The sequence below is a fragment of the Anopheles nili genome, chromosome 2, assembly GCF_943737925.1.
Source record: "Anopheles nili chromosome 2, idAnoNiliSN_F5_01, whole genome shotgun sequence".
NCBI classification, from domain to species: domain Eukaryota; kingdom Metazoa; phylum Arthropoda; class Insecta; order Diptera; family Culicidae; genus Anopheles; species Anopheles nili.
In genome coordinates, this window is record NC_071291.1 from 61,839,639 (window position 1) to 61,862,617 (window position 22,979).

Here is a 22,979-nt window from a genome sequence, read left to right on the forward strand (position 1 = left end):
AACGACCGCCGCGTCCGCCATTAATCGGGAGGGGAAGCCGTCCGGTGCTGTCGGGTGGTGAAAGTGGCAGGCTGGCGCGGTGTTCGGAAAATATTGATTTTTCACATCACAGTCTTCATTTTGACAGCTGGAACGCGAAATTACCGAAATCGGCGTGGGTCGCAGTAGGGACGCGTTTGTGAAAATTTAATTTCCCTCCCGCGCGGTGCCCGGTTCCTAGGGATAGTTAGAGCTTTTGGTTTTGGCAAGGATTCAGCTCGTAATAGGCGATGGAGTTGTACGATTCCGTACGCTATGGTTCGGTGTATAACAGAATTTTCCTCTCGAGCGAGACGTCCGATTCGTGCGACAATGGTTCCGGGGGCGGTGGTTCAGGATCGAAAAAGGACGCAAAATCGAAGCTGCTGCTGGAACCAAATCTGGACCGGTACGAAGTGGCCTCGAACGCGTCCCGTTTTGCGGTATACCACGCGGTGCGCTCGATTGTCCTGGAACGGGAAACGACGGCACGTCCTGCGGTTTCGTCTATGCGAATAATCGATACAGCGCTAGACGAGCCCAAATCCATCGGTCATGCACAGTCGGGTGCATCGCAGCGTGTCCCGCAAATCGTGCTAGCGGGATTAGATAGTTTGTACGGCATAATAGTAGAAACGCGCCAGAGTCAACCACGGATTGCAACGAAAGCTCTTCGTTCGCTGTACGACATACTGCAGGGTAAGTGTCTGTAATATCCTTTGTTTGAAGCATACATAGTTGACGTGTTCTCTATTCTTTGTTACAGGACAAGATCCGGAAGGCATGCGTCACGAACCGGACGCGGTATTCGGTCCTTTGTTTGACCTACTACTCGAGCTAGCAACGACCAACAGCCCACCATCGGCGGCAAGTGGCGCATGGTCATCGCTAGCCTGTTCGACATTGCTTTCCCTGGCCATTGCCAAAGGTGACACGGGTCGTATGGTGCGTGCTGTTGCGGCCATACTGATGAACTCGGCACACGGTTCAATCAACATCAGTCCCTCCGGTAGCTCCGTCCAGATGCCTCAGAGTGTCGCAAAGCTGCAGCGTACAATTTTTTCCATGGCCACGGGACGTGCCACCATTGCCGACTACTTTCGCTGCGGTGTTCCACGCGGTTGTCTCATTGGGGAGTTTCGATTACCCCTAGAATCGTCCACCGTTCATTCGGTGGCATCGGATGGTAAATATCTTTATCTAGTCACCGCGAAAGGTCTTTTAAAAATTGGCTCCGGCTTCAACGGAACCCAGGAAGGACTCATTTATGGTGCGCTAACGATCACGAACACCAAGAATGAGATCCCCGGATGGATAGGATATTCTGGGGTAAGTGTTATAAAGTAGACAATTTGGCGAACATTAGCTAATATGCGTGTTTTTTCATTGCAGGGAAAGCTGTACTACGGTCGCACCAACAAGCTGGCATTAAACAACGGGTGGACATTCCAATTATACGACCCAACAACCCTCACAGCATTAGGCACCGTTCAAACGGCACCTATTCCCGCAATACAGCGTCGCTACGGTCAACTCTTCTCCGATGGGGAAGCTATCTGTTGGCTTGGTGCGGTATCAGATTCCGTCCGCGACCCGAGCGATATGGACGACCAAGAGGAAGACATCCTCGTCGTGAAGCAGCTGTACCCTCCCGTTCCTACGACTTCTTCTGGAGGATTAACACAGAACGAACAAAGGCCGGAACTACGCTTAAAGCTGGCCAAAAATCGATATCAAACGTACGGTTGGGCAGCGTTCGAAGAAGATCTCGTTGATAACGTCGGCATACAGCAACCGTCCGCTGGTGTTTCGGTGCTAGATAGCAACCCGCACGGTGGAACCATCCAATCGATCTCTTGCGGAAAAGAGTTTGGTCTAGTGCTGGCGGATGATGGTAAAGTTCTGTACTGGGGTCGTGGTACTGCCCTAGGGTTGAAGACTTCCGCAAATGTAGCTGGTGCGGTTGGTTGCGTTTTGAGCGCTCCAAAAGCAACGATTTCCATGAAGCTGAACGAACTGAGTGCGCTACCGAAAGGGATCACCTGCTTCCGGCAGGTAGCGGTTGGCCATGAAGCTAACCATGGACTGCTATTGACTGGTGATGGGACAGTTTACTTCACTGGAACAGCTAAACGCGGAGAAGATGGCGAATTGGCCAAGACCAACCGGCGACAACCTAAGGCGATCAAGCCGAAGCGATTGAACAAATTGGATGGACAAACCATCACGTTTGTAGCGTGTAATAATGGTGAGTGCTATTCTGTTCATGTTTTGCTTGTGAAGTGTTATCTAACTCTTTACCTTTTCCCTTCAGGCACATCGGCTTTTGTGACAAAAGAAGGCAAACTCATAATGTACGGCAAGGACACTAACTACTGCGAACCCAACGGGGTTGTTGGTGGTCTCACTGACGTGGTTATCCGAAAGGTGGCTCTCGGAAAGGCGCATTGTGTGGCAGTTGATGCACTTGGCCAGCTGTATACGTTCGGTTTGAACAATAAAGGACAATGTGGCCGAAAGTTTCAGCGAGAACGAAATGGTGAGTACGGTCGAATATGCACTGAAAATGTGTCTCTCTTTCCTAATGTCCTTTTTTTCATTCAGTGGATGAGCTGGTGTGCACAAACGCGACCAATGAGACAACGGTCGGGACGAATACGGATCGCACGGGAATAATTCCATTAAATCATTCCAACGCGTTAAATTCCACGTGCAACGCTTGTCACAGTACAAATCCGTCGGCAACGAATACGGATCCTCCGGCGGCTAAATGCGGCTGCGGGTGCGGATGTTGCTGTCACTGTGGAAATTCCAGCGGTGGCGTTAATGCTGGCGCATCAAATCCAATCTCTTCCAACGATGCCGATACACCGCGTATCGTTCCCGTGCCGCCTCAGCGTGTGGATCTTCCACACACCGGTCTCGATGCCAGGAGGCCTCCAATCGTTACCCAGATAGCATGTGGACAGCATCACTCGTTGGTGCTTACGTCCGCAGGGGAAGTGTACAGCTTCGGCAGCAACCAGTACGGTCAGCTAGGAACGGGCGATCTTCAGGCACCACCCGGTGGACGGCCACATTTTGTACGCTTCCCAACGGGTGCCGGAACGATTGTATCCGTTGCTGCTGGCAGCAATCACTCGGTCGTATTGACCAGTCGTGGAGCCGTGTACACCTTTGGCAATCATCACAAAGGTCAGCTGGGTCGAGAGCCTCCGACAGGCCGGGTGGATAACGCTAGTGATGGTAGTTTTTTCTGGCATTGCGCTCCTGTGGCGATCGATTCGTTTGGACCTGGTACGGGTCGGCGAGCATCGTTCATTGCGGCTAGCGGAGATCAGACATACGTCAAGGTAGAGGAATCCCTCATAAATGGTGCGGCTTTGGCGAAATACAGCGTAACTGCCAATCGGTCTACAATTTGTAAGTATCGACGACGATATGTTTTACGGTCAATTAATCCCATTATTGTATGTTTTAGTACTGATACCGAATAATCAACACCACATGGCCGGTTCCATCACGATCGATCGACGCACTGGTCACTGTCGTGCGCATAAAACCAACCAGTTCGATGCGCGTGTTGAGTTGAGCCCAACAAATGCCGGGTTAAAAGAAGGCTTTCGAAGAAATCGCTGGCACTTTGCGTTCACCCTCGATCCGCTGTTTAACGTGCTGTGGGGTTACGATGCCATCCGGAAACGGATGCTCATCTTCAACCCGATTGCAGCAGAGTTATATCGGCGAAAATCGAAGCGCAAACATCCACCAAACCTCCGTGCACCGGACCCTGCGGATCATACGGATTCGGAGAAGAACGATCCATCACGCTACGGTGCCCATGAGCCGTTATCCGTGCTAAGTCCAGAGATAGCACTACCTCAGCGGTGGAATGGATGTGAGGTGCCTCGGTTTCAGCTCGCGTTGAATCTACTCGCTTGTTTGGATGTTCTGACGGAGTCAACGGAACGTCTGGGACCGACCGGACAATGGCCCCCGTTCGAACCGACCATCGATGGAACCTCGACCGTCGGAGCGACTTCTTCGCCTCTGGACGGGAATGTCAACGTCAATGCATCGGATTGGTTCACAGGTTCCCGAAGCGGCAGTGGTAAGTAGTGTGATTATAATTCTTTTTCGGTTGAATTACTTTCCAACGTGGCCATTCCACCCACTAGCATTTGGCAGCGGTCGTCAGGTGAAGCTTTGTGATCTTGCATCCGAAGACGACCCACAAGAGGAAGATCTTCCAGATCAACGATCGGTTCTGCTCACACCAACGTTTGGCTCAGGCAGCATCGACGAGGAGGTTCCGGCCATCCCTGCGCTGAATCGTTGGAATATAGGCAACGTGGAGGTGTCCGGCAATGGATTTTCCGTTTCGGCCGCCGCGAATGATGGAAGATATCCTTTTCGTACCGGCCGAGTGAAGCCACCAACTGGTAGTGCGTCAAGTGTACAGTATCGTCGCAAAAAAACTGCATCATCGAGTGGAACAACCGGAGGAAGTCATGCGTTTAGCAATTTTTGCGCGGAAGATAGTGTGCTAACACTGTGCCCGATATCGCGTCGCTTTGCCACGGGAATCAACCGTGAAACATTCGAATCCTTAACGGCACTGCTAAGCTGGGCCTGGAACGCATTTCGCAACTTATCTGGGGAGCAGAAGAAGGGCTCTTCTGGTGGGATGAAAACATTTTCTACAAATCCGATGACGTCGAACAATGCGGGTCTTATTGGAGAGGCGAAGGTATGTTAGGTTTTTGTACAACATTTTCTTATCACTTTATTGTATTAATTTATGATACGATATACTATCAGGAATTTGTTTATATATACAACTAATTGGAACGCGGAATTATCTACTAAGAATCGATTTTAAATAATTTTAAAATGAATGCCTATCTAACAATTATTTTTTGCCTCTTCGATTTGCAGCTTATCGTTCGGCTGTCGTTCATCTGCAGAGCGTGTTTGCGTTTGTTACGTCGGTACTTGAACGCAATCTACCATCCGACCGGATCCCGTTCAACGGAAGACGACGCTGAGAATCACCTCGACGATCAGCTGCGATCGGATTTTTGTTCACCTTTCGGACCCAGCCATCAAGCATCCTGCTCACCAATGTCCTCGTCCACGACGCATCCAATGTCCTCATCAGTCGCCGGTAGCCATCAATCGCTGGCTTTAGCCGTGATCGAAATTCGTACCCTACTGATCGACATTCTGGCTGATCGTGTTACATTGCCTGTGATGGAGCGAACGATGAGACGGCAGCTGTGCAAGGCTAAACGGGAAGTGTTGGCCGAATGCCATCGTACGTTCGTGCGTTGCTTTGACATTTTCTACCCAACACCACCCCTGAAGTGGGAGGTCCTGTGCCGACGGTTGCTACTACTGCGCGAATCCGACACCAACCCGATAAACGTCGGTTCGAAACAACACGTGGACCGTTACCGGTATAGCTACGGTTCGTCGTCGAGCGGTGGCACAGAACGGTACAGCGGACGCTTGCTGTTGAGTGCCATCCTAGCTGGGCTTTGCCAACCGTCCGTTAATTTGAGGGTCACTTTCTCGATCCTGTTGTCACCCTCCCAGGCACCGCCGATGGCCGGACCAGCTTCATCGAGTCGCCCGCAGTCGACCGGTTCCGGGGCGCTCATTATCGCCCGGAATCGTGATCTGCTGGCAAGTTTGATCGAACAGATGACGAGCGCCAGTGGTGGAGCGTCAAACAGTGCGGATGTTGCTGGCCAATCGGGAGCCATAGGCGCGCACGTGCCAGATTGGCATTTCCGAGATGTGCTGGAACAGTTGCTGGAGCTCGTTTCCGATCCGGTGCGTAGAAAGCTGGATCGTCTTGGGCGCCATCGTCGGCGGGGAAGCAGCAGCAGTGGAAGCAGCAACAGTAACACCAGCAGTGCCAGCAGTTGCCGCAGTAGCGAAGGCGTTGATTATGATTACGAGCTTGATGATGATGAGGCAACGGATGCGGCTGAAAACGGTGCACATGATACTGTAAGTGGACAGACGCGTGAGGATTACGGCAACGAACAGGTGGATGCAGGCAATGGACAATGGCCGATGGTGAGAGGTTATCGGAAGGAGTCGTTAGTGGACGCTGACAGTGAGGGTGACGATGACGATAGCGATCAGGACGAATGTCAGGAGGACGATCAGAGCCATGAGCGGTTGTTGATTCGTAACGGTTGCCGGTTGCTGGCGAAACTGCTTTCCGAGATCATTCACCACGGGTGTGATCCTGGGGATAGGGAGCGAACGGATTGCGGCGATCAGGAGGAAACGGCTCAACAACCGGCAACGGATCTGATGGTTCCACCGATGGCACCGATGGGTGGCAGCAATCGGTTGTTCAGCACGGGTAGCCGATTCGGTAAGATCGATCTCGGCAAAACGTGGAATACGGGCAACTTTGGACCGGATGCGATCGCTTTTACCGTCGATCGGTCGGGCATTTCTGTTGTGGGGGCTTGCGTAAGTTTATATCACGAATCCTTAAGCCAAAGTGCGCAGGTGAACTAATTTTGCTCTCCACATTCTAGGTCTATTCTGGATCCGGTAGCTACGAGTATCAGCTAGAGCTGTTGTACGATAGCCATCACTCGAGCCACTCCCACACGTACACACATTCGCACCGCTGGGAGGTCCTGGAATCGATCGTCGGATCCTACGATCAAACGGCCGTACGTCAGCACATGGCCGAGCTGCGTTTCAATCGAGCGGTTCTGTTAAAGGAAAATCACCGTTACGCGCTACGTTTGTGCAGCCAAGGAGCACGCACGCTATCCGGAGACTGCGGACAATCGTCACTGCGAGGACCTTGTGGTACGGTTACGTTCCGTTTTTATCCGTGCGACTTGAGCTTCAACGGAACTACACCCTCTCGTGGACAAATACCGGCCATTCTGTACTACTGCACCCCGGTAGGTGGATCGGTTGGATTTCCGCATGGTGGCGTGAGTGGTCCTAACGGACGGGAGCTCGGTAACTGTCGCACACAGGCACGTGACCTTGCCTTAGAAGTGACACGTGCGATCGTTGGACGATGCCGGGAACTGTTGACGGTGGCGCATGAGCTAGCGCTCTGGTCGATGGCTTCACCGGGTATGCGAGCTCCTTCGTCGTCCGAATCGTCCTCGACACCTTCATCTTCAGCTTCGTCGGGTGTTGTTGGGGGTGGAATCGGTCTCGTTGGAGGTGGAAATGGTGCCGGTGCTGGAAATGGCGCTGGAGGAGTAGCAATCGATTCGGAGCACAATATAACACCTATCGAGGAACACCTCGACGTAGGTTCGACGGGTTTAGTGGGTGTGATCTCATCAAATGCGGCCGCAACCACAATCGAACGCACCCGTCGAACCATCGGTAAGGTCCTGCCGAAAGGATTACTAGAAACACTGCGTGGTAGCGGCGGGTCAGGCATCTCTTCAGCTTCGACATACGATCCATACGAAATAGATTCTGCCTCGGAGGCCACTGTCGGCGGAGTAGTTGCTGCCGGAAGTGGTGCTAGTGGCGGAAGTACAACCGGTGGTGCAAGTGGCGTTGGTAACGGAAGCGTCGGAATATCAGCGGCCAACGGAAACGAAATGGAGCTACCGGCAAGTGCAGCGATGGTTCTTGCAGTTCCAATTCGCAAGCGCACCGTAGGAGATCTCTTTCGTTCTCGCACCACTCGATCCCCTTCCGTAGTGAGCTGTCTGTTCCGGTACCTCTTGCCGTTGACTCTCGCCCAGCTGGAACGCTGCATACGAATGGACCTTAAGGTGTCTGTTGAGGTGCTTACGATGGTGCAAGAGATCCTGCCACCGATCACGGCTCTGAACGAATTACGACGCCGGAACGGTGCCAAATGCTTTCCTCACATGGCCAACAGTGGTTCTGCCGTTCCCGCAACAATTACCTCATCAGCAACGTGCATGAACACGACCAGCCAGCACTACTGCATTCTGGAGAGTGATCATCCGTACAAAACGGCAGGTTTGACCGCATATCGCGTACGTTTTCCATCAACCGTTCGCTGGATGTGCCTCACGTTCGACGCACAGTGTGGAACCGTACAGGAGGAAGATCGTGTGAAGGTGAAGATCCCTAATCGTCGTGGTGCGGGTTCCGAAAAGCAACCGATGGACGACTGGTGCACGGTGCGTATGTACAATGTTCCGTCCCGTTGGGCCTACGGTGGACCGGGTCGTGCGATGGTGCTTCCTGGACGGGAAGTGGAAATTTCTCTCGAATCCTGCTCGACGTATGTGAACGAACCCAAGCAGCAAGCGTACGGGTTTAAGTGTTTGGTGATTGGGTACGAAAATGCGGACCAAGTTCCATCGGGTGAGACCGTTGGTGATGGAAGTGCAACATCCGGTGGTTCGTTGATCGCACTGGAGCACGAGTTGGCTCATCTTGGAGGACGGTGTGCACGCAATCTGCTAAGGAAAGAGCTGCGTTTTGACGATGATCCGGATGATAGGCTGACGGAACCGGAAGCTGCCACACTGGAACGGTATGGAGCAACGTTACTCGCCAAGGGTCTTATGGTTCCGGATGCCATGCTGACTATACGGAACGCTCTCGACTGCCACCTACCCGTACTGTGAGTATATTCGATTAAGCATAACTATATGTCGATAATTTCGATCGGTAAATCATTCTCGAACGTGGATCTTTCACGCAACGCAGTCTCGATAGAGCGATTTAGAAATCGGTTTTTAATGTACCGACCGTTTCTAGCTTCAGCAGTATCTGCGTTTCACGGTACGTTCTCGGAACAGGTTGTACGAGGTTTTGCTCTAGCAATAGCATCTGCCTCTTCTTACGCTGATACCGCCAACCCCAAAAGCCACCAATCCCTGCACCAAGGATTGTTACCCCCAGCAGGGTTGCCAGCACGATCACCAGCACCATATCGGGACCTTCTGAATCGCATCCGTTCTCATGGCGAAACTGTTCCACCGAGATGTACGATTCAGGATCCGTACGCGGTGTCGTTGCAAACGGACGCAAAAAGTAAATTTCCGGCCACGCAGCAAACGTTACATTCGTGCTGTCGCAAGTTGCGAGCTGAGCGATCCGGAAGGTTTGCACGTTGATGGAGAAATTGCGTGGAAACGCAAAGAACGTACCAGCGTCGTTGGTTTGTTGGAACGTATCGATGAGATTGCGCTCCAGAAGTATCTCTGGTTGAACGTTCCACGCCGTTTCATTCGATATTCGGATTCCTGGGGAAAAGGGGATTCGTTAACATGAGCCAGGATGGTTTACTGGTAGAGGACATTAATGTACCTCGGAACAGATTCGAAGACAGCTGCCCAAACTGGTTCCCTATCAATCGTATTCGATTTTTGATCGCCAATTGGAACGCCTCGTCTGCTAAGGCATCGGCAAACACGTTGCTTTGCAGTAGCAATTCGTCAGTACCTACCAAAGGAGCATAGAAGCAGCTCAGAATTGAAGGTTAGCCGGAAACGCTGGAGCCCTTTGGATACCTACTGCTTTCCGTAATCGCTGCCGGGGGAATAGTTTGCCAGAAGATAGAGTTTGTTATCCGAATCGCATCGTTTGCGATAAGTCCGTGCCATGCTTGCGAGGTCCACGTTCCGGTCAGTGTGACATTTTGCAGCACCAGCTGTTCCATCTGCGCACGTTTAAACGCGTGTCTATCAAAGCGGCCAATCTCGGTGTTTGCTAGAAGAAACTGCTGCAAACGGATGCCGATTGCTAGCGATCGAAATGCACCAATGCTTGAGGCTCCAAACTGCACCGAACGCAATGCAGCCCCGTGAAACACGTTGGCCGGAAGTTCCTCCAAATGACAGCGCTGGAAGCGAAGATCGATCGGTCCCAGCGCCGGATGTGGATCGTGCACATTCACGTGCTGACCCATCGTGTTGCCGCTGGTTTCGAAAGCGAACGATTCCACCGTCAGTTGGTCGATATCGGTGAAACGGATCGTTCTGGGTAAGAAACCAGCACGAATAGCCCGGAAGGTACCCGCGGGAACAAGCAGCTGGTGACAGTTCACTATCAGAATATCGGTTGCTGAGGTAGTGGCCGGGAATGGCTGCAACACGAACGGTGGTTTACGCAACTTCGGTTGCTGCTGTTGTGAAGAGGGGAGGGCGATAATGAATCATATACAGATACGAGAGCTTTTTCAGTACGGAAATTTGTAATGTGACGGAATGTTGCTTTATCACTTCTCACACTTGACAATGGTGAATTGTGAAGGTGTAACGAAAAAGGCACAACTACCTGCTGCTCATCATGCTCCGTGTTTCGTCGTTGCCGGTTGTGGTTCTGGCAATCACACAACAGGACACGCTCACCCATCCTTCCATGGAAGGATCCCCCATCGTTAGCGCTCACTAGGCTCCCGAGGGAATTATCGATTCGTTCACAATGCACCGGCTCATGGGTGATCTCTTCCAATCGCTCCTGTTCGCTGGCCACTCTGGTGAAAACCCCGCACAGCAGCACCACGATCACTGCACAAAACCGACCCCAAAAACACTCCATAACCTACCGCCTCAGAACAGAACGAATACGAAATCATACACCAAACGTTGGGGCGTACCTTCGCCCTTCTATCACAGAAGTGAGAATCCGCGTCAAGTTCGTTTTTCTTTACGAAAGCACCTTGTGATAACGGGCGAAAAAAGGCCCTTTGACACGCATATCGTTGCACGAAAACGTGACACGTCGGTGTGGGTTTATCGGTCGCGTTATCGCTTGCAACGAGGTGCCGCGATAAGATGATAAGCAAACATCGACACTTTTGCGGTATCGTATGGTATCTGAAGATTCGCCCCGTAGGGAGATACGCGCAAAATGACTCACTGTCCCATTTCCCAGCCCAGAACGCAGGTGTGTGATTGTTTTTTTTGTTGACTTGAAAGTCGAGTTTAGTGCTTTATTGCTCAGTACGTTCAAATTGCCCACGCTCACTAGTGTCGTCCGCGAGGGCCAAGTCCTCGATGCGAACCGTTTGCATGCTACTGCCGGAATGTTCCGATCGGTTACCGTCGGTCCCGTCCGGTTGGTCGTCGCTGGTCTCCTGGACTGATGGCGGTGGTGACGATTTATCACCCTTTTGTGCCCTCTTCAGCTGCTTCATCGATATGGCGTACGTTGGACCACTGCTGCTACTACCATCTCCATTATCCCCCGGACGAAGCATCGTCTTACGCTCCCCATCTCCATCGATATCGTCTTCATCGTCCTCTTCCTCGTTATCATCATCGCCCGCTTCCGCTTTCCACGCGCTTTGCGTGGGACGCAGCAAGATCACATCCGGTAGGTTCCCCTCGATTCCGGTCGGATTTCGCTGCGTCGTGGCATCACCGATGGCGTAGGGACTGATGAGATTTCGATTGCCTGTTGGATGGGCGAAAGTGAAACGTTAAAACATACGTTCGATAACGTATCCTCTGGTTTCTAACTCACCTCCATTACGCTGCAGCAACAGCTGATCGTGGAGTACGGGCTCGGAATAGATACCCTCGGGGACGACGGTTATGCCACCGTGGTCCAACGGTGCAGCATAATCACCCAACAATCCAACCTCGGTGGCAGGATTATCAAACGCTCGCGTTCGATTTGGCTGCAGCTCGTCGTAGATGTGAGCCAGCTCATCATTCCGTTCGCTTTCTGGACGTACGCTCTCAACAAGCGCTGGGGCGGGTGGACCAAGATGCCGGTACAGTACGTCATTCAGCGCGACGATTTGATCGCCCGTGATGTCATGTCGATTTAAGCTCTCGATAATACGCCCAATCAAGCGCACTTTCTCCTGCTCGTCGATTGTGGTTTCGCCGTTTTGCGATGGTGCCTGCAGGAGCTGCTGTACCGGTGTGTCTATCTCACTCCACACCTGTGGATCGTACGTGTCCCGGATCCATCTTAGCGCGTTTGCGATGATCCGTCTATCGGCCGGAGTAAACGTTCCTTGGCCTCGATTGAACGATGTTGACCGTATCGTGCCCTGCCTGGATGATTGGCTTGTCATGGTTTGGCGCATTTTCTCCTTCCGGCACTGGTAAACCCACACCGCACACACCAGCGTGCAAAGCACCAGTACAGCTGCTGCTGTGACGAACCACAGAAAATTGTCGACCCAAAAATCGTCCTCGCTTTGGTCATCCAGCGAATCGATCGCATCCAACGGGATGATCGGTGGTGGTCTAACATTGGCTTCGTTGCCACGTCTCGTGGCGTAGGATGAACACTTTTTCGAACCATCCTTTTGGCAAAACTCCAGCAGATAGTACTGCACGTTGACCTGACCCTGTGGCGTCGTAGTGCCGTTCGGTGGATCACCGCTGCTGTTGAAGCAATACCGTAGACTTTCCTCAACCTCACACGAGATGCTCGCGATGATGGACGATGGCAGCGGGTCGGCGCTTTCCGCCAACCCGAACACCTCCTGCAGCCAGCCGTCGTACGCACAATCGCACTCCCGGCCAAAGTGGACGGCATTGATGTGGCAGTTGTGTCCGAAGGTAAAACTCCCCGGAAGTGCGTTCGTGATCGTGTTGTAACCAAAGTAACAGTACACCTTGCTCTCAGCTGTGCTTCCAGCGGTTTTGCGCTCGTGCCGCAGGATGCCGTTGAATTCCCCAAACGAGTTGCCCGAAATCGTCACGTTCACCCAATCTCCCTGCAACCATTCCCGGCCCGTCCGTATGATGTGATTGCCGGTGACTATTGTGTACACACTCGTAAAGTTAAAGGCACCGGGAGCGATTTCGTTTATCCTGCGTTGGGAAGAAACAACCGAAAGGAGTTTGTTGACACTCTGTTTTTGTTTTTTTGCTCGTTATCACGCAAATTAGATTAATTTATGTGACCTGGCCAAACTTACGTGTTGCTATCTAGCAGTAGCTTCTTGAGCCCGCTACCGTCCACAAACTGGTGCTCGATGCGATGAATGTAGCATCCGCGGAAGATAAGCGAATCGCTCAGCAAGCGCCCCGTAACCGCGTGCTGGCGCAGGCTCGTTAGCCGGCAGTCGACAAACTCGACGTGTTCCACCTCGTTTGCATCGAACGCGTGCGATAGCACCTCGCTTATGTTACACTCGTTAAAACTTAACAGCCTAAAGGAAGCCCCAAGCTTCGGAAGACTCTCAATGGTGGTACGATGAATTTGCACCTGCAACGAACCGTGGGAGATTTCGATAAGTTTCTGTTTTTTTTTCTTCTGGTGAGCTTTCGTTGCTGCCGCGCGCCATACCTTTGAAGATGTCGATCGACCGAACGCGTTCGCTTCGATTTGTAAATTGTTCACGTTTTGGATGTAAATTTCCGCCTCGTCCACTGACAAAAACTCAGTCTTTAGCAGCACATCCTTGACGCGTGTGATGTTCAGCAGGTGAGCCCCTGCAGGATGTAAAAGAAAAGCCAACAAGTTACAGGCTAAGAACACGAAACCTTAAAGGTGTTGCTAAGCTGAAGCTCTTACCGCATGAAATGTTCTTGTTCAACACCAGCCGCCCGACGTTCGTCACCAGGATCTCGGGAAATCTACCGTCGTTATTGCACAGCGCTCCTTCGTGTAGCTCCACCGACGTATCGTACGATCCCGTCCTGGAACTTTTGCCATCGATCGACAGGTGGTTGACAATGTTCCGGTGGAAAAAGTCCCGATGAATTTCGAGATGCCCTCCAACGGCCAGCTGAATGTTGAGTGCCGTCGCACCGCTGGGAAGCTTTAGCTTTCCATCGAGCACGAATCTGTTTCCGCCCGGGCCATCCGTTCCCGCGACCGTCCAGTTCTGACCGGTAAAGGTACAATCGACGGTTGGCAGCTTTTGGTCGGTGCAAGTACACAAGTAGGAACAAACGGACGTGCTGGTTGTGGCGGCGGCCATACATTGCCGGACGGTTGTTGCGATCGCAAGGATCAGGAGCCAAGTTGCGGCGTTGCTCGTCTGCCACGGTTCCATAGCTTGCGTGAACCGATACAAACTGATGGCACCTTTTGATGATCGATCGATCCGGCGGCTGGGTTGTCACATTTTCGTGTCGTTCCCAGATGAAGCATCGATCGCTTCGATCGGATAAGTGGTTATTTCACCAACAGCGAATCAGGGACGGTATCGTATTAAGCCAGCATCGATGATTCATTTATTGCCATCTAACAACACCACACACGGTAGGAAACTGATCACGGACGGGGTTTCACTACAGCCAATGTATCGTTCTAAATTGCTCTGCTCTGGCGGTTTGCTCTCGAAACACTTCGTCCACTTTGCGAACTGGACCCGCTGCTGTTACTCGTTAAAATGGCTCGGGGCGCTAGGAGGAATCGTCGAGATTCTCGACACGCACACGCATCATGCGAGCTTCAATTGTGACGTGCTGTGATTTAGCTGAAGTTGTTTGTAAACCACCTATCACTTTACAACCAATTAACAACGTTTAATCACTGTCTGTTTGTGGATGGTGCGCCCCCTCCTATATTGAAGCATGCAGAACCAGGGAAAAAGGCAAAAAAACTCGCCCTAACGAACGCAACCCGTGGTCGTTCGGTCTCTTTCACGCACTTGCGCAAGTCACTTACTAGCGGAGCTGCTGTCACTTTTCTCACTCGCTGAGCACCAAAACAAAACGAACGGCCGCAAGAAAAACAAAACATAAAAATGGTGATGAATGTCAAAGTGCCCGCAACGGAACGGAGCGCCGACACGCTCGGTGCTGCCGCGGCGGTTGTCGATGGTTCGCACGGACGGAATGTCCGGATGGAGATCGACGACGGTTGCAACAAACCCACCGGGGGCACGCACGCACGCACAATCGTAGTCACTCTTATCTGCGTCGTGCAGGTGCATAAACGAACGCAGCTTGCCCTGTACGATCACGCCAACGGGAAACAAAATAAGGGCAGACGGCGGCCGCACCCACTTTCCGCTGCTGTGCGTTTCACACAATGCAATGCACAGCACGCAAACACACGACGGGTCTGTCGATCGTGAGCATGTGCATGTGCGCTGCTTGCTGCTGTCAAACGCCGAACAAAGAGCTGCGTGCGCAGTAGTGATGGTCAGCGCGTTTGCTGTCTGTGTTTGAATTATCCGTTAGTGCGTCGCCTACTCGGGGACAAATTTCTACCTGTGTTTTGTTTTTGCCGAAAAACAATTAGTAATTATTGACACTTGATACTCGGATGCCCCACCTGGTGCGCTTATCAATTAGTAGACGTCAAGTATCTGCAATCAGGGGCAAATTGTCAAAGTAATCATTTCTGCTTCGTCATTGTTACAGTGAAAAGAACTATGAGAAGCAATTCCTGCGGGACTTCATCTACGTAGCCGCTGGATCTCCTGGAGCACGATTGGCGGCATGGCTGCAACCCGAATCCCGGCTGGATCCTAGTCGGTGTGAAATAAAGATCATTTCACCCCAAACGCCACCACTGCGGGCAGGATGGCCGTCTCACTTCCGGCTGGAAACGCGGGACCAATATGGCGAAGAGATATTTGTACCTGGCATAAAGGTGAGTGAACTAAGCGGATTATGAGGTTAGCGTTCTTATCAGTTCCGTGCGCATTTCCTTAAACGAGATACTTTGCTGCAAGAACCAAGGCAAAACACGTTTGATCTAGTTCATACGACCTCTAGGCTTGCCGATTGGCTATAAGCGTAGACGATGTGTAACAGTTCAAATGCGGAAATACTTACTCTACCGGAACCGGCTTATTATTTTCTAGATTGAAGTAAAGGCGTCCCTTAGGCGTGACGCATCACTTAACGCAATAACGCCAAAAGTGTCGCCCGGAACACCTACCGCCACACCCCCGTCCGTTCCGTACGAGCCGACGTACAAAGAGAAGGAGAAGAGCTGTTTGCAGGCAATCAGCGCCATGCGCCCGTATCATGGCTACTCGTTCGAAGAGCTCCGACTGTACGCGGCCAGCATGAGCAGTACCAGCACATCGACGAGCGCCACCACGGAGATACTAACCGCGAACGATTTGGGTAAAAATAAGTACGGCTTCGTTTGGACGCCCATCGTGGCCGGGGCGTATGAGCTGACGCTGCAGATCGACGGCGTGCCGGTGGTGGTGGAGGACGAGGAGGAAATCTATCGCCTCGAGGTGATTGATGCTGGGGGAGCCAGCGGTGGTGGCGGGGGCGCTGGGGGAAGCGGCGCATCCGGCATGCTGCCCAAGATGCTTACCGGCGAGAAGGGCACACCGGGCGTGGGGCAAGGACTGAAGAAGGTGCATCCGCCGACGAAGCTACGCAAGTTCCTGGCCAAGAACTCGGCGGGGTTGCGCGTACGTTTACATCCGACGTTACAGTCGGAGCAGATTGGCGTGGTACGACCGAACGGGATCGTGGCCTACGGAGATGAGGTAAGTACGCGTAATTCAAACTAATACACCCATATCTATTAGTGGCCGCTCTAGTATATGATTATATGATCTGGTATTTGCAATATTTGCCACCCATGGGAGTATTTTTTATTTTCTTTTATTGATTTTACACAATCGTATTGTATCCTTATTTTACTTGTGAATGCCATTACAACAAACTACGAATTTTTAATTTTATTCTGTTTAAATTTTCGTAAAAATGCGTTAGAGTATTTTTAGTGCAATATGGTACTACCATTAGAACTAGTTCCAAAAACGCATAAGACACGCTGTTTATTTTTAAAGAGGATTGGCATGTTTTCAATGTCAATAAGCAGAGTCCGCGTCCGGTCTGTGCACATGTCTCGACCTCAAGAGCGAGAGAAAAAAAAATACGTTTGCTGCTACCATCTGTTGCGCTTGCTTCTTTATTAATAGCTCGAAAATGATGACGGCGTTTGGGTGCGCTTGACCGCGGAATCCATACGTGAGCACTGTCCGGCCTCATGGTTCCCGGTCGAGGCGTGGTGCCTGCAGTACAACCAACACCTTGGAAAAACGCTTCTCCACCCGATCGTGGACGCCAGCTCCACGAAGGTGCTGCTCGAGCATACAACCGCCAAAGAGGAACCATCCGTCGTGGACACGGCCGAGGACATCGAGGCGGACGACTGCGACGGTGAAGGCGAGGAGAATGAAAATACCATCAATTACGGTGATTTCCGGAAAGCCGCCACTGCCGCCTTGTCGGAGGTTGTCGGTGGTGGTGCAAAGGCACTGCAGAAGTGGTTCCATCGTTCCGGAACCGAAGGTTCGCTGCTAGATGAAACCACCCAAACGAAGCCATCGCATTTGCAAATGTCCTCGAACCTGGTGCAGCAACAACAGCCACAGCAGCAATTGTCGAATTCACAGCAGGGGCAAACACCCCAGCAGGACCTTCAACAGCACCAGCAGCAACAATCCTTCCAGCAGCATCTCCCGAAGCGGGCTCTTTCGCCATCGGTGGCTGAAACGTTACGGGCCGTGTTTGCAGCATTCCTGTGGCACGAAGGGCTGGTACACGACGCGATGGCCTGCGCGTCCTTTTTGAAGTTCCATCCGACCATCTCGAAGACGGCCGGCATTGGTCTCGGTGTGGGACCGATGGGGCTTGGCAATCAGCCTGCCGAAATGCCGATGCAGACGACGGTACTGACCCGAGAGCAGAAGGTCCTTCAGCGCCATTCGGTGGAGTTTTCCAATGCCACTTTGGATGCGCTCGAACGAAGCGGCAATCGGTGCATCATGAACCGCAGGCATCGAGGTATTGGGGCTGGATTTGCTGCTCTCGATGGTGGCGGAACATCGTCTTCGGTGGGGGCGAGTGCAGTACCTCCGGTTGCCCTGCGTTGTCTCGTGCACCTGTGGGACCAATTGGGGTCGAATTTTGTGCAGCTCGTTGAAACGAACTCGAATGATAAACGGAACGACGATGGACATGGAGCGAAGGAATGTCCTCCGTTATCCGGTCCAGGTACCGGTGTTGGTGCTCCAGTGGCGCCGGGAGGTGGCTCACTACCGGCCAACAAGAACCTTGCGGCAACTACCGGTTCCGGAACGCAAGCAGCTTCGACTGCGTCAGCAAACGGTGGAACAGCAGCCGACGGTAGCTACTGTGAACTATGCCGAACCGTTCTTCATTCCATCCCGGTCACGTATCACATGCGACTTGCACATCCAGGATGTGGACGTCCCGCCGGTGGCCAAGGCTACAACTCGAACGGTGTGTACTGCGAAGGTTGGGCCGGAGACTGCGGAGATGGTGGGCACGGTGTGTCGAGCTGGTATTTACTGTGCGAAGCGTGCCGTAAACGGTATGAAGGAACCACTCCGGCACCATTGCCCGTTGGATCTCAGGCGGCTTTGTCTGCTGCAGCCGAACGAAGAAATGAGCCACCACGATCGACGCTACCCTCGGAGCTATTTGCAATGATGAAAGAGAACGCCTTCTTCCTGCTGGATCTGGCCCCGGTTGAATCATCCGCATGTAGCGGCAGTACGGCAAGCACCGGTGAGGCATCACTCACCGAGGTTACGGATGCATTCGAGTGGCCTGCACCACCGGACCGTCCTGCGTGCTTAAGTACGTTCGTGGTGGATTCCGAGGTGTCACAGCAGACAGCGACCCGGTACCCGAACGATGGCACTCCAAGCCATTTTCTGCCCCTTTCGGGTGGTAAATTTCATCGCAGCGTATCAATGGGCCAAGGTGCAGGACCTTCCGTGGTGTTACGTCGTCGGCAGCGACGTGAGGACGAGCGTTCCGATGCGAATCTGTTAAACCATCCGTCGGAGAATTTACGCCGCCTGGTGCCACTGGAAGTGGGGACGTTGAATGGTGGTGGCGGTGGGAATGGCCTCCCGGGGGGATCAGGTAGCAATGGTACCGTGGGTTTGCTGGGACGTCCAGCGATGGTGTTTATTCTGGAACGGCATAATCTGGATCGCCTTCGTCGGTTGCTTATAAGACAGTTGCGTCGTTCGCTTTGTCACCGGTACAGCTTGCAGGCGTTCAATTGGTTGCTCCGGCAGTTAACGGAACCGATCGGATTACACGACGTCATGTGGTGGTTCGTGTCAGCGCTGGCAACTAACGACGCGGATGTCGAGCTCACGGACGCGGAGTCTGAACTCGGACTCGAACATCCGGCCAGTAGTTGTGAGGGACATCTTAGTCGTGGCATTTCGCGAGCCTTACATGCCTTCTTGTCGACTGTGTCGGAGCTGACATTGCACTTCCCGCTCGGGTCTCCGCTTCAGCGTATCGCGGTGCAGTGTTTCGGTTTACGGTTCGTACCTTCTGATCATCAGTTTCTGCACCGCGTCAATGTGTTTGGTAACATTTCGCGGATCCTGTCGAAGTCGGAGGAGGAAGAAGAACGAGCACTCGAGGCGCAATCCGTCCGTGGTCATTTACTGGGAGCTCCTGACGTGGCTGCTATTGAAGTAACGCTCTTCCAGGATGTGACCGATTTGTATGAGGTAAGATCGATGAAAGATGCTGATGCATATATGAAGTCGTTTTTTTTATCGATTCGACTTTTTTATCGATTGTTTTCGTTCCTTAGCTCACCGTTTCATCGCGTCCTGCACTCACGCAGGCTCTATTGGATAACTCCACTGAAACGTTTTGGGAAAGCGACGAAGAGGATCGAGGAAAGCCAAAAACGATCGAGTTGATCCCCGTTGGGCGGGCAGGATCTGGAGCGCCGGGTGTTGGTTGCCAGTTGGCGTTGATCGCCGTCCATGTAGACAACAGCCGGGATGTTGCTGTACGTATAAAAGCATGATGATTTAATCAACAACAATAATCTAACCGAATTATTTCGTTACAGTGCAAGGTGACATCGTTACTGCTGTATGGAGGATCGCACATAAATAACGCCACTGGCACGGGAGAATTATCACTGTTACGCACGATTGAGATCGATCCCGCCGCTTGTGCCTGGCAAACCATTCCGGTGTCATCCTCGTCGAGCGGAGCCCCCGGCCATGGTTGCACCAGTGGTCACCATCGGCTGGAGATTCGTGGTCCAGACGCAACGCTACGCATTCGACAGGTGAAGCTGTACGGAACTCGATCTGAAAATCCCGCATCATCCGTGGCGGCACCAAATGTACCTGCGCTTCCATTGCCAAGACAGGTTCAGTCGCGCTTGTGCGAACAGGAAACGCTTCGTGTCTTTCGCTTACTAACTGGGCAGGTGTTTGGGAAGCTTCTGGAGGAAACTTCGATGCTTGTTGCGCCGGCTGGTGGCACTAATGGTAGCACGGGTTCGACCGTAAACGGTGGCAATGGTGGAGATGGTTGCGCTACGGAATTGTCCCCGTTGCCGTCGCTGTCGGAATCCATCCATGATTTGCGTGAACATGCGGTGGGCATATTGTTCAGCCGGCGTAAGCTTAGCCATCTGCAGAAGCAAATTATCGTCCACGTGGTGCAGGCAATCGAATGCGAAACGGTGAAAGCCCGCGATGCCTGGGAATCGTTGCTTACCGGTGAAGCTAGTACGGCGATCACGTACAACGATGCGTACTGTTTCGAGATGCTCAGTATGGTGAGTTAAGCCTACGGTGTATTCCGTTTTTAAATCGAACAATTCTTTTAAAATACCCTTTTTATGTTCCTTGCACAGGTCCTGGCCCTTTCCGGCAGCTCCGTCGGTCGTACGTATCTCTCCCAGCAACACCACCTGCTCAAGGATCTGCTCTCACTCGCCCACACGGGAAGCGATCGCGTCCAGCGACAAGTAACGGCCCTGATCCGCCGCATATTGCCGGAGCTTCCATCAGACAACGTCTCCCATTCGACTGCAAACAGCAGCTCGGTGGGCAGTGGAGCCATTTCGCATTCTTCCGTCGATACCGACTCCGAGGCGTTACTTGATGTGCTCTTAGCACTGATAGCAAAGTCTTTACAGGTACAGGTAAAGGTAAAGAACAACGGATCGAACGGACATCAGCAGCAACCGCAACAAACTTCAGCCAATTCGGCAGCGGCCCCACTCGCTACCACCATTGTTAGCCTGGCCAGTGTAACGCCAGCGACGTCACAGATTCTCGTGACCGGAACCGGAGGATCGAGCCGCCTACAACGCCATCGCTGGTACCTGCGTGGCTCGATAGCGGCTAAACAAGCGGAAAGCATTATCGCATTGGTGCGCGATATGGCCAGTGGAAAGCTCTCCGAACGGTGGGCAGCAGCATGCCGAGCAGCCGTGGCCAGTTGCTTGCTGAACGTTACCCAGCTCGAGGAAGATTACCGCCGTAATGCGGATGCTTGCATTCGCACCGCAACTCTATGGCTGGCTTTGGCCGCTTTGTGCGTGATCGACAGAGAGCAAATTGATCGGTACGTAGTAACGTAAACGAAAGCGCATGTTGTTTGCTAACAGGTCTATTTGTTCTTTGTATGTTCTTTTTAGATTATCCTCCAACCAATGGCACCGGCAATCAGAATCAAATCGACCGTTGTGCAGTAACCACGACGATGAAGTCACATTCGCTGTCCTTAATTGTGCCCTTTGTGGATCACTCTGTGCCGATTGCGATCGGGTTTTGCATCTCAATCGACGTACACGCAACCATCATCGTGCGGTAAGTTACTCCTTGTGACGTTTAGTTGCTAGTTCAATGATACTGAGTACTTTTTTTACGTGTGGATTTTGTAGGTTTGCAAGGAAGAACAGGACGCGATCCGTGTGGAGCTTCACGAGAGCTGCGGACGAGCCAAACTCTACTGGCTGTGGGCGGTGGTTGATTCACGCACGCTCAAAGGCATGCTCGAGTTCCGCGGGCACGATCCGAGTGCCGGTTGCAGCACCGTTCCGGTTACAGCCACCGGTGTCGGCGTGTGCCGTTTCTGTGGTGCTACGGGAAGCAGCGGGTTGCTGGCGCTGGGCAACATTTGTCCCGATGCCCAGTGCCAGGAGTATGGTGCGGTGTCCTGCACCAAGGTGCATCCTCGCTGTGGGCACGCGTGCGGTGGCATTATCAACGAATCGCAATGCTTACCGTGCCTTGTGCCGAACTGCCAGTCCGAGATGGATCCGGGGCAGTACGGTGCCGCCGGTACACTGCCCCGGTTGACGCAGGATGGTGAGGACATGTGCATGATCTGCTTCACGGAAACGCTCGGTACGGCACCGTCGATTCAGCTGCGCTGTGGCCACGTGTTTCACTTCCACTGCTGCAAAACGGTGCTGATGCGCCGGTGGAATGGACCGCGGATTAGCTTCGGGTTCGCTCAGTGTCCCATCTGCAAGGTGGACATCGAGCATCCGTCGCTGGAACCGTTCCTGGCGGCGATCGTGGCCCTACGGCAGGATGTCAAGCGGAAGGCACTCATGAGGTGGGTTCCTCGCTGTTACCATCGTAAAGATGGTATGTCTTTTGTTCCCTGATTGATTGTATGATTTTTTATTTATTTTTTTCAGGTTGGAATACGAAGGATTGGCTAAAGCAGTTACAGCCGATGGAACAGATCCAACCCGGTATGCGATGGAGCGGTACGCCTACTACGTCTGCAGTCAGTGTGGAAAGGTGAGTTATTTGTCAATCGCTAACGATATGCAAATCATTTTTTAACAAACATTTGTAACTCCTTCACAGGCCTACTATGGCGGCGAAGCTCGGTGCGACGCAGAATTGGGCGAAAACTTCAACCCCCAGGAGCTGGTGTGCGGAGGATGCAGCGACGTTTCGAAGGCGAAGATGTGCCCCAAGCACGGGATGGATTTCCTCGAGTACAAGTGCCGCTACTGCTGTTCGGTGGCGGTATTCTTCTGCTTCGGTACGACGCATTTCTGCGACACCTGCCACGACGATTTCCAGCGGCTGACCAACCTCCCGAAGGGAAAACTACCACGCTGCCCAGCCGGACCAAAGGCGACCCAGCTGACGGGCGAAGAGTGTCCGCTGCACGTGGTACATCCGCCAACGGGCGAGGAATTCGCGCTCGGTTGCGGTATCTGTCGCAATGCGCAGACATTTTGAACGAAAATCGCGTAACGAGCACCGAAATATCAAAGGCACATGCGAATGC

General features: G+C 52.6%; 1 protein-coding gene across 1 annotated transcript; it reads left to right on the forward strand.

Annotated features, from left to right (window-relative positions):
- Positions 1 to 269: 269 nt before the first annotated feature.
- On the forward strand, positions 270 to 22,930 carry LOC128727493 (E3 ubiquitin-protein ligase highwire). Its single transcript, XM_053821415.1, has 21 exons — positions 270 to 717; positions 785 to 1,347; positions 1,411 to 2,266; positions 2,333 to 2,557; positions 2,623 to 3,441; positions 3,500 to 4,129; positions 4,197 to 4,768; positions 4,957 to 5,419; positions 5,513 to 6,513; positions 6,582 to 8,632; positions 15,300 to 15,531; positions 15,746 to 16,393; positions 16,832 to 17,888; positions 17,931 to 19,417; positions 19,504 to 19,707; positions 19,771 to 20,493; positions 20,572 to 21,287; positions 21,361 to 21,532; positions 21,607 to 22,286; positions 22,372 to 22,477; positions 22,547 to 22,930. The coding sequence occupies exons 1-21, from the start codon at positions 270 to 272 to the stop codon at positions 22,928 to 22,930; spliced, it is 14,037 nt and encodes a 4,678-aa protein (XP_053677390.1).
- Positions 22,931 to 22,979: the final 49 nt, after the last annotated feature.